The sequence below is a fragment of the Pygocentrus nattereri genome, chromosome 13, assembly GCF_015220715.1.
Source record: "Pygocentrus nattereri isolate fPygNat1 chromosome 13, fPygNat1.pri, whole genome shotgun sequence".
Classification (NCBI taxonomy): domain Eukaryota; kingdom Metazoa; phylum Chordata; class Actinopteri; order Characiformes; family Serrasalmidae; genus Pygocentrus; species Pygocentrus nattereri.
The window spans coordinates 19,729,465-19,743,079 of NC_051223.1; the positions used below are offsets into that span (position 1 = coordinate 19,729,465).

Sequence of the window (13,615 nt, forward strand, 5' to 3'; positions counted from 1 at the left end):
TGTGGAGAGGTTTAAAGCCGGATTTGGATAGAAAAAGATTTCCCAAGCTTTAAACATCTCAAGGAGCACTGTGCAAGCGATCATATTGAAATGGAAGGAGCATCAGACCACTGCAAATCTACCAAGACCCGGCCGTCCCTCTAAACTTTCAGCTCAAACAAGGAGAAGACTGATCATAGATGCAGCCAAGAGGCCCATGATCACTCTGGATGAACTGCAGAGATCTACAGCTGAGGTGGGAGACTTTGTCCATAGGACAACGATCAGTGGTACACTGCACAAATCTGGGCTTTATGGAAGAGTGGCAAGAAAAAGCCATTTCTCAAAGATATCCATAAAAAGTCTCATTTAATGTTTGCCACAAGCCACCTGGGAGACACACCAAACATGTGGAAGAAGGTGCTCTGGTCAGATGAAACCAAAATCGAACTTATGTTTGGCGTAAAAGCAATACAGCTCATCACCCTGAACACACCATCCCCACTGTCAAACATGGTGGTGGCAGCATCATGGTTTGGGCCTGCTTTTCTTCAGCAGGGACAGGGAAGATGGTTAATATTGATGGGAAGATGGATGGAGCCAAATACAGGACCATTCTGGAAGAAAACCTGTTGGAGTCTGCAAAAGACCTGAGACTGGGACGGAGATTTATCTTCCAACAAGACAATGATCCAAAACATAAAGCAACATCTACAATGGAATGGTTCACAAATAAACGTATCCAGGTGTTAGAATGGCCAAGTCAAAGTCCAGACCTGAATCCAATCGAGAATCTGTGGAAAGAGCTGAAAACTGCTGTTCACAAACGCTCTCCATCCAACTTCACTGAGCTCGAGCTGTTTTGCAAGGAAGAATGGGCAAAAATTTCAGTCTCTCGATGTGCAAGACTGACAGAGACGTACCCCAAGCCACTTGCAGCTGTAATCACAGCAAAAGGTGGCGCTACAAAGTATTAAAGCAAGGGGGCTGAATAATATTGCACGCCCCACTTTTCAGTTTTTTATTTCTAAAAAAAGTTTAAAATATCCAACAAATTTCGTTCCACTTCACGATTGTGTCCCACTTGTTGTTGACTCTTCACAAAAAATGTCAATTTCATATCTTTATGTTTGAAGCCTGAAATGTGGCAAAAGGTTGAAAAGTTCAAGGGGGCTGAATACTTTTGCAACCCACTGTATATATGTACATATATTTGCTGTGCAGCATCATGTTTTGCTTGATCTATTGTTAATCTTTGAGGTTGAGTCATGATTGAACTGTGTTTGTAGTAGTCAAACAAAACATATTGCATAGTCCTTCTTTTCAAACTCTGTATAATGATGGTTTTGGCATTGGACTGAAACCGAGTGCTGAATATGTTATGATGCTGTTTCAAGAAGAGAGAATCGCCTTTAGGGATGTGTCAGGCTCATAACTGCACTGCTATCCCGCCATGTGCTAGAGGGCAGCATGGTGTTACATTGTGCTTACGCACCGCACACCTCATTAACTCCAGGATCACAGTCTTTTTTTCCCCATCTCCCCACACTCTTTCAAGAAATGGACAAAGCCTCAGTCTATCTCTGTCTACTGAAATGTTCAATATTTCAGGGAATATTGAAAGATGCCATCAGTAATATTTAGCAAGTGGTGTGAAGGCATGCGCATACAGTCAAAGGCCATTAACACTAACACAGTCAATATCATTTTACAGTGAGCAGTGCTATGGGATTTGCACTGCATTGACACAGAGGTAGCGGCTATGGGAAGACTCTGGGAACACAGCAGCAGAGACAGCACAAATATAACACCATGGCTCAAACTAATTAGCAAAAATCCTGCACTGGAGCAAGAAACTCTCAGAATTCAAGGCTACCATGGACATGAGTCTTTGTTTGTGCAGCTATTTGTGCAATAGGGGGCCTACAGTAATTAAAATATCATTACAGAAGATTAAAATAAGATCAGCAGATGTTCTGGACGGACATTAAGAGAAGAGTACCGTACTCAGGCAAAGTCATAGCTGCATGTGACTCTTTTTGGCATTCCATGAACCTCAGAACATTGTGTTCATGAGGCATTTCTCCACTGTCAGTCAAAGCCCACCTCTTCATCCTGTCCGACTGTAATGTAGACGCTACCAGTTTTTAACTTTGGCAACTTCAGTAAATGGTTCTACACCAGGACAAACATTGGATGTCAGTGTAAGTACTGCTCAAAAATGATCTTGTTTGAAAAACAAGGATTTAGCAGTTTTTTCCAAGGTTAAGCAGAGCAGCTTGGGCTTGTTTACATGCATGCTTCAGGTTTCTTCCCACAGAATCTGTTTTTCCTATCAGCAAGGATAACTCCCAATCTTACTTGGCTTGTCAGCTTTAATTGAGAGAGTGTATCTGTGCTTCGGTCTGCAGGAGCATGTGCGATATGAGGGAGCGAGAGAGAACAGGGTCAGTGGATGACCTCATTTAACTTCAATCTGGACTATCAAACTTCTCCGCTCTGGCATTGACATCCTTACGTTATAATCATAAGGGCTTAGCTGAGTGACATCTCATCAGGCAAAGACCTCTCAGTTCAGTGCAATACAACCCACATTAGTGCCAGGCCATGCTCCTCACATCCTGGCTGGTTAAGATCATGCTGAAATGCTCAGAAACTACTTAGAAAGTCTTCTGTCTCACTGATTGGATGGTTCTATTCAGTGTTATAAGAATTGCTTGGCTAGACTTTTCAAGTTTGGCATTTATAAGTGTGCTTTTAAAATTAAGGATATAGCATATGTCATCTTGCGCACCACTTTTTTACTTCTTTTTGCCAGTACCCTAACTTTCTCCACAGGGTTCAAACTATAATTAATGTCTGTTTGACAGCTTCCAGATGTGATTTTCAAAGCCACAGAAGAACATAACTCTACAAAGACTGGAGTCCAAGCACAAACATCAAAAATTTTAACTGAGGGCTAAATAACTGCTTCGTTTGAAACTATGTTTGATCTGGAGTTAATAGATGACCTCTACTCCTTGCTGAGAAGAAATGCTGGACCTGAGTTCGATGTTCTCGCAAAACACGTGAGCTCACATTTGTAGGGCAGAAACCTGCATTGTCTCTAGTAAATAATCCAAAAACAAAGAAACAACAGATACTTGATGGATGCTAAGCGCCTTGTGCTCCAGAAGCTATTATCCACTCACATTCCACATCTATGTCTTATCTCAGTCAGCTAGGTGCTGCATGTCTTCCCAAAATATCTGTCAACCCTTTGAATTGTGCATAATTCAATGAAACATACGTGATCATATTATCATCTTCAAACACATATCCCAGTGGATTCGTTCAGATTAAGGGAACAAGGCCATGGTTTGACTTGAATATTTTGCTATTCTCAAGGTGAATACAACACTCTATTGTCTATTGGTGACTAATTTAGTTGAGTTGATCTGTCTCTCTTGAAACAGAACAGAAGCTCAGGTCCTGGCGTGTCCTTTGCTAAGCCCGGTTCCATTGATTGCTTTGAGGTCTCTCTGACACACTCCCAAATGAGTATTCTGGCTTTTGCTCTGACCTTTTCACTGGTTCATGGTTTCTCATTAATTGAGATGGTGTTTTGGCACATTTGCAAAGACTTAATACCTGATGATGGAGGAAATGAATGCACATCTGTTGGCCGGCTGATCTTCACAGCCAATCTCTCCTGATCACACATGCTTGTACACCTCATGAACCAGAGATTTAAAACCAAGCGAGCTGCCCATCTTTGTGGGCTGGGATGATCTCTGTCATGCATAGTTAAATATCAGCTTAGAATGCTCATAGTTAAACTACTAGACAGAAAGTGTTCATTAGCCTCTTATCCTGCTGGAGCATTAATAGCAAACTTCATGCAAATAGAACTGCAGGAAATGGGGATGTCATTTGTAAAAGTGAATAAATTCTTACCAACAAACAAATTACTGCCTCTTTCCTCCAGACCCTCCTGCAGTAAATGTCAGAAGGAGGATGGAAGCATTAGTGCAAGTGCAGTACAAACATATCAGTTAGTGGTATAAAGGTCATTTTCATTCTTTCACATCACAGCATGTGAACAACAGTTTAATAAGACAGGATATCTCTCTGGATACCTTAAATTGAAGTGAAGTTTCTTTATCTGTGCATACATTTAGTAAAGCTCAAATTTCAACCTCATTTTCATTTTGCTCTCAAAATGTATGAACGTGTTGGAATTTCATAAAGCTATAAGCCACCCAAGGCCATGCATTACACTGATTTTATCACAGGTAAGGTGTTGTTCACATTGTGCTTAAACCCCCCATAGCCTTAGTAGAATCACTGTAATACATGGACTTGTGTGGCTTATGAAAGGATAACACCATACAACATAATAAAACACACAAATGTTAAAGGAATATTTGTAGTTATTATTAATAATAATCAGAATAAACAGTTTCTTGCCAAACCATGTATTTTGTTTAAAGCAGTGGTTCCCAACCCAGTCCTTAGGGCCCCTCAGAGACCGCACTGGGGGGCCCTGAGGACCAGCCTTGCAATCACTGGTTTTGAGCAATTGCCCAGGAACCCATATGCAAAGGAAATACATTCACTTAGATTTCTCAAAATACTTGCCATTTACAGTATGTAAATATTAAATATTGACACTATAACATATATTTAGTCCACGTGAGTATATATTTTTAACATGCTGGCATATATCTACATACACTATATTTCCAAAAGTATTCAGTCATCCGCCTTCACACGCATATGAACTTGAGTGCCATCACAATCCATAGGGTTTAATATGATGTCAGCCACCCTTTACAGCTATAACAGCTTTAACTTTTCTGGGAAAGCCATCCACAAGGTTTAAGAGTGTGCTTATGGGAATTTTTGACCATTCTTCCAAAAGCACATTTTTGAGGTCAGACACCAATGTTAGATGAGAAGGTCTGGATCGCAGTCTCTGCTCTAATTAATCCCAAAGGTGTTCTATCGGGTTGAGGTCAGGACTCTGTGCAGGCCAGCCAAGTTTTTCCACACCAAACTCGCTCATCCATGTCTTTATGGACCTTGCTTTGTGCATTGGTGTGCAGTCATGTTGGAACAGGAAAGGTCATCCCCAAACTGTTTGGAGCATGAAATTGTCCAAAAACTCTTGGTCTGCTGAAGCATTAAGAGTTCCTTTCACTGGAACTAAGGTGCCGAGCCCAACTCCTGAAAAACAACCCCACACCATAATCCCCCCTCCACCAAACTTTACACTTGGCACAATGCAGTCAGACAAGTACTGTTCTCATAACAATCACCAAACCCAGACTTGTCCATCAGATTGCCAGACGGAGAACTGTTATTCATCACTCCAGAGAACACGTCTCCACTGCTCCAGTTGCAGCGCTTTACACCACTGAATTCGATGCTTTGCATTGCTCTTGGTGATGTAAGGCTTGGATGCAGCTGCTCGGCCATGGAAACCCATTCCATGAAGCTCTCTACACTGTTCTTGAGCTAATCTGAAGGCCACATGAAGTTTGGAGGCCTGTAGCGATGGACTCTGCAGAAAGTTGGTGACCTCTACGTACTGTGCGCCTCAGCATCTGTTGACCCCGCTCTATCATTTTATGTGGCCTACCACTTTGTGGCTGAGTTGTTGTCATTATCAATTGCATCCACTTTTTTATAATACCACTGACAGTTGACTGTGGAATATTTAGTAGCGAGGAAATTTCATGACTGGACTTTCGTTGCACAGGTGGCATCCGATCACGGTACCATGCTGGAATTCACTGAGCTCCTGAGAGTGACCCATTCTTTAACAAATGTTTATAGAAGCAGTCTGCAAGCCTAGATGCTTTGTTTTATACACCTGTGGCCATGGAAGTGAACACCTTAATCAAATTATTTGGATGGGTGACTGAATACTTTTGGAAATATAACATATACTGGCGTCTATTTAAATATTTAAAATAGCATTTTTTTAACACTACACGTATTTTGTGTGGAGTTTTAATATGAGCAAATATATGAACAAACCATTTTCTTCTATATGGGTACTATGGACCTTTGAATGGTTTAGACAATCAGATTTTAGAACCAGAATTATTTGTTTTATAATTGTCAGTAACTGCTAGAGAAGTCTTTGAGCATTTGAAGTAGACATTATAAATATGTAAAAATTTTGCAATGGTGCTTCCATAGTGTCCTACAGATACCACCATGAACGTGGCAATACAGGATGACTGTCTCAGCCAGGCTGAGTCTGCACTGTGGCTATAGGGAACAAGCTCCATAAATATTATTCTGGAAACACAAAACTGGAATAATGTGATTGCTTGTCCTAAAACAAATAAAAGGATAGTGAAGTAAAACTCCAAAATGTTTATTAAAATAATACATATGATAAACATAGTCATAGTCAAAAAAATATCTGAAATGTAAACATAGGATAAGGAATTTTTTTTTCCTTATACTATACTAAAGATACTTTAACAAGGTTTTAGAAGATTTCTATTCATCAATTCATCATGCTTATTATGTTCATACACTGTAAGGACCATTTTTTGTGTTTTCAAATGTTGTAAACAAAAGATTAGGAGGTTTTGATAGAAAGCCAATACTTTTACTGAAGTACAAAACTAACAGCAGTTAGCATTGTCCTAAGGATTGAAACAAAAGGGGGTGGGGGAGCTGTCATGTAACAGGACCGGAGGGCACACATACTTATCATTCATTTATAGTATGCGTCAAGGAAGGACACTCATTTCTGGAATACCTGCTCACAATCCTTGCCCCCTGCTAACACCACCCGCCCATCGTCTTATTTTCTCTCTATCTTTCTCTCTGTCTCTGTCTCTGTCTCTCTCTCTCTCTCTCTCTCTCTCTCACTCCCCCCCTCTCTCTCTCTCACTCTGCCTCCCACCCTCATTTCCCCTCCCACACTGTGTTACAGTGTGAGCTGCTCTCTCTCTCTCTCTCTCTCTCTCTCTCTCTCTCTCTCTCACTCACACACACACACACACACACACACACTCACACTCACTCTCTCTCTCTCTCTCCCCTCCTTTCTCCCTCCTCTCTCTCTACCCCTCATAGTCACGCACTCTGTCAGTGGAAGAGAGGATTTCAAAATCCAGCTGTAGCTCAAAGTGCTCGTCTCCCTGGGCAAATCCAGCCAAGATGTATTTGGCTTTTTCCCCCATTTACCGATTCTTTCATGTTTATGACCTCTTTTGAACATGTAATGCTCTGCTAAGATCTGATATCAGGACCCGTGAGGGAGTAGGTGATGTGCTGAAGAAGACCAGAAGTTTTTCCACAACAGCTGAAGCACCTGCCTATGACTCATTTGAGGTACACAGACTACGCGTTCTGACAAAATGACCATGTTGCTCTAGTCCACTCTGGATTTTTCCTTTTCTTTTTTTTTGCGCTAACTGGAACCAAATATTTGGGATATTTCAAATAGAATTCCGGGATTTTGGAATAACTCCTGAGAGCGATATCATGACTTAGGTCAGCATGCGCTGGGCTCATTATAAATGCTAAACCACTCTTTGCTGGGAGCCACACAGTCTGTGGGAATTAAACAAGGTAAGACATTATTATTTGATTCAAATGACATTTCATTTTGACCTGTCAGGTCTCTTGTCCAAAATATGCACTGCACTGCTTGGGCACATAAGATAAGGACTTTGTTAATTAAGGGGCAAGAGGTCTTGTTCAAAATATCTAGTGTTCCTTTGCCCTAATGGCATTGGTTGCTGAGTAAATTAGTTCAGTGACCTTAGAGTAGAAATGTTCATTAAAAGTTGCCCTGCAGTTTTACTTATATTTGAAGTATCTAATAGAAAAGAAACAATATCCACATTTCCATAGTTCCAGTTTTCAGGGTGAATAAAACACTGTTAAAGCTTGTTTATTGCACTGTTTTAGTGTATTTACTTACTGACTAAAAGGCTGTACTAGCAATGTTCAGCTAAACTGTAGCTTTTCAAACTTTCCACAACACCCTTTTAACTTTAACCTACTTATTGACTGTGTGTCTGTTTATCTGGTTGCTATGTAGAGATGACTACTGTGTCAGTGGAGTCCCTGGTGGCGATGGTGGATAGGATCCCTAATGCTACTGAGACTCCAGTGGAGGCATCTGCTGAAGATATGGCTGCTACCTTCACCATCGGCACCATCCTGTCCCTCGTGTGCCTTGTGGGTGTGTCAGGAAATATCTACACCCTGGTGGTCATGTGCCACTCCATGCGCTCTGCTGCTTCGATGTACATATACATTGTCAACCTGGCAATGGCCGACCTTCTCTACCTGCTGACCATTCCCTTCGTCGTGTGCACACACTTCTTAAAGGGCTGGTACTTTGGTGATGTAGGGTGTAGGACTCTCATTAGTATGGACTTTCTCACCATGCATGCCAGCATTTTCACTTTGACTGTGATGAGCACAGAACGCTACTTTGCCGTGCTCAAGCCTCTGGACACAGTAAAACGTTCCAAGAGCTACCGTAAGGCCATTGCTCTACTAGTGTGGACAGCCTCATTGATTCTAACCCTTCCCATGATCATTGATGTAGAGCTCAAGACAGAAAATTCCAAGTTAATGTGTCAGACCACGCTGAGCCCTCTTTCTTACAAGATTTACATCTCTTCACTGTTCTGCACTAGCATTGTAGCTCCGGGGGTCATAATCGGCTACCTCTACATTTGCCTCGCGCGCACTTACTGGATCTCGCAGACGGAGACTTTTAAGCAGACTCAAAAGCTGCCTAATCACAAAGTGCTGTACCTCATCTTCACTATTGTTCTCCTCTTCTGGGCCTGCTTTCTGCCTTTCTGGATCTGGCAGCTCCTGGGCCAGTTCAAGCCAGAGATGGTCTTGTCTACCAAGGCCAGACGCAACATCAACTATCTGACCACCTGCCTGACCTACAGCAACAGCTGCATCAATCCATTCCTCTACACCCTTCTAACAAAGAACTACAAGGAATACCTTCGGAAGAGGCAGAGGACCTGGACAGCCGGGAGCTATTTCAACAGAAGGAACCGCTTCCAGCGGTCACCTCGCCGCTCGTTGTCCTCCAGCAGCCAGCAATGCACAGAGAGCTTTGTGCTCACACACACATCACGCAGCAACAACAGCAGTTTGTGAGGTAGGTTCTCCCTGAGCATATCATCCCTGGAGTTGCGGTTTATCAGACAGCCTGGGTTTTGAGTAATGTCCAGGCAATTAGTATGAATTAAACCAAATTTCCTTTGGTTTACGTTCACATTTGCTTAAATGTACCTGCTTTGATTCTATCTATGGGCAGACTGTTTTAGTTTTGTGGTCAGTGCATCTTACTTTTATATCATCTCTTGCAGCTGAGATGTGAGTGCCTTGTATGCCTGAAACACCTTTAAGATTTTTTTTTCTTTCAAAGTCTAGTTTTCTGTAAAATGATTCATTATCCAAGTATTTGTTATGACTAGAAAAGGAAGATCTAGGGTTTAGTGGAAAAGTATGAGTGAATGAAGAAGTAGGGGAAAGCAAAAGACAGCAATCTGGCTTTTCTATCTCTGCCTCCAGCACTTGCTGCAAAAATATAAAATGACCACCACCACAAATGGAGCAACATGCAGTGTGACATGGTCAGCCATTCATAGGGACAGGTCTTACTTTGTATAGACAGAGCTTTTCTTAGACTTTCCCAGACCTATTTGGAAAAGAGTTTGGTCACACTGTTCACATTCTTTTTTTCATTTGCCGTTTGAGAAAGAAAAATAAGAAAAAATAATAAATGAATGGGAAAATATTAAAGTTAATTAAAGCTTCTTTTATAGTTCTTAGTGCCAAATGAATCCCATCAAGATGACTTGGATAAGACACAACAACTCAGAATCCGCATGTCAAACAAAGGCTTTATGATAATATTGAGATTAAAATTATTTGGTAGACTTATATAAGTCCTTAACAAGGCTGCAAATTGAAGGATTATGAGGATTTTGTATGGAAAGAATATTGTGTGTGCACATGAACACAATAAGACGAGCAGTAGTGTGGTGTGGTAATCCTGCCAAAAATCACTTAAGGAAAACCAACAAACCTTGTGTCACATTATTAATGTGGAAAAACAGTGCATGTTAATGCCAGAATTTACTTCAGCTTTAAAAATGACAAAAAACGTGCTAGCATTAGTAAATCTTTATTTTTAGGGAGTATATTGGTCATGATGAAATTTTAACAACTAGATTCCCAACACTGCAGCTGTATTCCCGCTAAAGTTTATGACAGTGATTCAGGTGACCATATGAATTTAGCACAGACAGATTGTGAGTTTATGTTATGGATTAAAAATGGTTATGTTTTCAATATTTTGTCTGCCATACATTATTATATAGTTTGTCAAGTTGCCTTCAAAATGTTATGATAAGATCTTGGCTGTAGCTTTTCCTTATTCTGGCCTCTTTCATTTTATTCAGCTGTTTGTGTAAAGTATATGATTGTTTCATATGTATTTAAGGCAGGCTGCTCTATTCCTATTGTTTTATTTATAATTAGACTGTGAAATATTTAAGTGCTCACAGTGGGTGATCTCTGCAAAGAAATGGTGCAGATCAAATCAGTTACACTCTGTTAGATATTAATATGGAAAAAATCCAAAACACAGTTTTCTCATAAATAAATGAATAACATTCCATCCATGTTTTTCCTTTCTACTAGTCTTTCCTCTTTTCAGTTAAAATCTAATTTTCCTCTGAACACGGAAAATAAAATCAGTAAAAACAATCCCTGAGCTCAAGGGATGTGAAGAGGTGTGAAATTAAAAATGACAGAAAATTAAGTCTTGTCATTCCTATGGAGTCTGGGAGAGGAAATCAGTTGGCACAGGTGGGATGTAATAAAATAAAGAGTATAAATATAATATAATATTGTATATGATATATTGAATTAAAACAGAAATTGTCTTCAATCCAAGTTGCATATGGTAAATGCTGTATTCAGATTACAGTTACTTTTACTTAGAATACTTTTAGAATAGTTATCCACTAAATAATACATATATATGTATACCATCTTTAACAAACACAATGAACAATTGTTTATGAAAGTCTGAGTAGCAAGAGAAATCAATGTGAGGATCTGTTATTAATCTCAGTGTTACTGAGCTCTGCTAAAGCCTGAGTAGACTGATAAATCAGTGTGATTATCAATTATTAATCTCAGTGTTACTGAGCTCTGCTAAAGCCTGAGTAGACTGATAAATCAGTGTGATGATCTGTTATTAATCTCAGTGTTACTGAGCTCTGCTAAAGCCTGAGTAAACTGATAAATCAATGTGATGATCAGTTATTAATCTCAGTGTTACTGAGCTCTGCTAAAGCCTGAGTAGACTGATAAATCAGTGTGTTGATCTGTTATTAATCTCAGTGTTACTGAGCTCTGCTAAAGCCTGAGTAGACTGATAAATCAGTGTGATGATCTGTTATTAATCTCAGTGTTACTGAGCTCTGCTAAAGCCTCAGTAGACTGATAAATCAGTGTGATGATCTGTTATTAATCTCAGTGTTACTGAGCTCTACCAAAGCCTGAGTAGACTGATAAATGAATGTGATGATCAGTTATTAATCACAGTGTTACTGAACTCTGCTAAAGCCTGAGTAGACTGATAAATCAATGTGATCAGTTATTAATCACAGTGTTACTGAGCTCTGCTAAAGCCTGAGTAGACTGATAAATCAATGTGATGATCTGTTATTAATCTCAGTGTTACTGAGCTCTACTAAAGCCTGAGTAGACTGATAAATCAATGTGATGATCAGTTATTAATCACAGTGTTACTGACCTCTGCTAAAGCCTGAGTAGACTGATAAATCAGTGTGATGATCTGTTATTAATCTCAGTGTTACTGAGCTCTGCTAAAGCCTGAGTAGACTGATAAATCAGTGTGATGATCTGTTATTAATCTCAGTGTTACTGAGCTCTGCTAAAGCCTCAGTAGACTGATAAATCAGTGTGATGATCTGTTATTAATCTCAGTGTTACTGAGCTCTACTAAAGCCTGAGTAGACTGATAAATGAATGTGATGATCAGTTATTAATCACAGTGTTACTGAACTCTGCTAAAGCCTGAGTAGACTGATAAATCAATGTGATCAGTTATTAATCACAGTGTTACTGAGCTCTGCTAAAGCCTGAGTAGACTGATAAATCAATGTAATGATCAGTTATTAATCACAGTGTTACTGACCTCTGCTAAAGCCTGAGTAGACTGATAAATCAGTGTGATGATCTGTTATTAATCTCAGTGTTACTGAGCTCTACTAAAGCCTGAGTAGACTAATAAATCAATGTGATGATCAGTTATTAATCACCGTGTTACTGAGCTCTGCTAAAGCCTGAGTAGACTGATAAATCAAAGTGATCAGTTATTAATCACAGTGTTACTGAGCTCTGCTAAAGCTTGAGTAGACTGATAAATCAAAGTGATCAGTTATTAATCTTAGTGTTACTGAGCTCTGCTAAAGCCTGAGTAGACTGATAAATCAAAGTGATCAGTTATTAATCTTAGTGTTACTGAGCTCTGCTAAAGCCTGAGTAGACTGATATATCAGTGTGATGATCTGTTATTAATCTCAGTGTTACTGAGCTCTGCTAAAGCCTGAGTAGACTGATAAATCAGTGTGATGATCTGTTATTAATCTCAGTGTTACTGAGCTCTACCAAAGCCTGAATAGACTGATAAATCAGTGTGATGATCAGTTATTAATCTCAGTGTTACTGAGCTCTACCAAAGCCTGAATAGACTGAAAACTCAACATGATGATCAGGCATTAATCTCAGTGTTGCTAAGCTTTGTTAAAGCCTGGGTAGACTGATAAATCAATGTGTTGGTCAGTTATTAATTTCATTGTTACTGAGCTCTGCTAAAGCCTGAATAGACCGATGAATCAATGTTATGATTATACTACTGTTTTGAATAATGATTGAACTGAATAGTCTCATCAGTAGTGAATATGTTCATGAGAGATAAGATAAACATTGGTGTTGTATTTGGATTGTACTCATGCATGCATTTTGTGGCAAGTTAAATAAACCCCATTAAATCAAATAGCTACCCACTTTATAATCAAATTTGCAAGGATTTGTTTTTCATGAAACATAGTACATATTATAGAATTACATGAAGAAAACTGAGAAACAATGAGGGACAGTCACATAAAACTTACAACAGCAGAGGATTTCCAATGTGTCTTATCAATGTTTATTCTAAATGTAGCCTGAATATGTTACTTGTCCATGTTTTGTGATGGATTATGTTACTGAATACATTTAGGACAGTGTATTTAGTATCCAGCCATCACTTTTTCATAGTTATCCCGCTTAACACTGCCAGTCAGCAGAATAAGAGATTAAAAATGAGCAGCACTCCTGACTCCCTGACTCACACATGCTATTGTGTATCCAGAAAATCTGACTGTAGTGAAGCTTCTGGCCAGCATTTAGGAAGTCCAGGAGTACTGCCAGGAGAATGACCTCTGGCCCTACCAATCTAAATATAACTGGCCCTCTACAGTGGCCCTGCCGTGCCAATCTACATGTATTTCTACAATGTTTCAGTTATGAAGAATGAAGCTGTATCAAATTATTATCGCACATA

The 13,615-nt window shown here is 39.7% G+C and overlaps 1 protein-coding gene across 1 annotated transcript in view; it reads left to right on the forward strand.

Moving 5' to 3' along the window:
* Positions 1-7,061: 7,061 nt before the first annotated feature.
* Positions 7,062-13,615, forward strand: part of LOC108426449 (urotensin-2 receptor) — a 54,781-nt gene continuing 48,227 nt past the window's right edge. Inside the window, exons 1-2 of the mRNA XM_017695916.1 lie at positions 7,062-7,560; positions 8,036-9,127. Coding sequence (XP_017551405.1) covers positions 7,509-7,560; positions 8,036-9,126 — 1,143 coding nt within the window. The 5' untranslated portion in view covers positions 7,062-7,508 and the 3' untranslated portion in view covers position 9,127. The remainder of the gene's footprint in view (positions 7,561-8,035; positions 9,128-13,615) is intronic.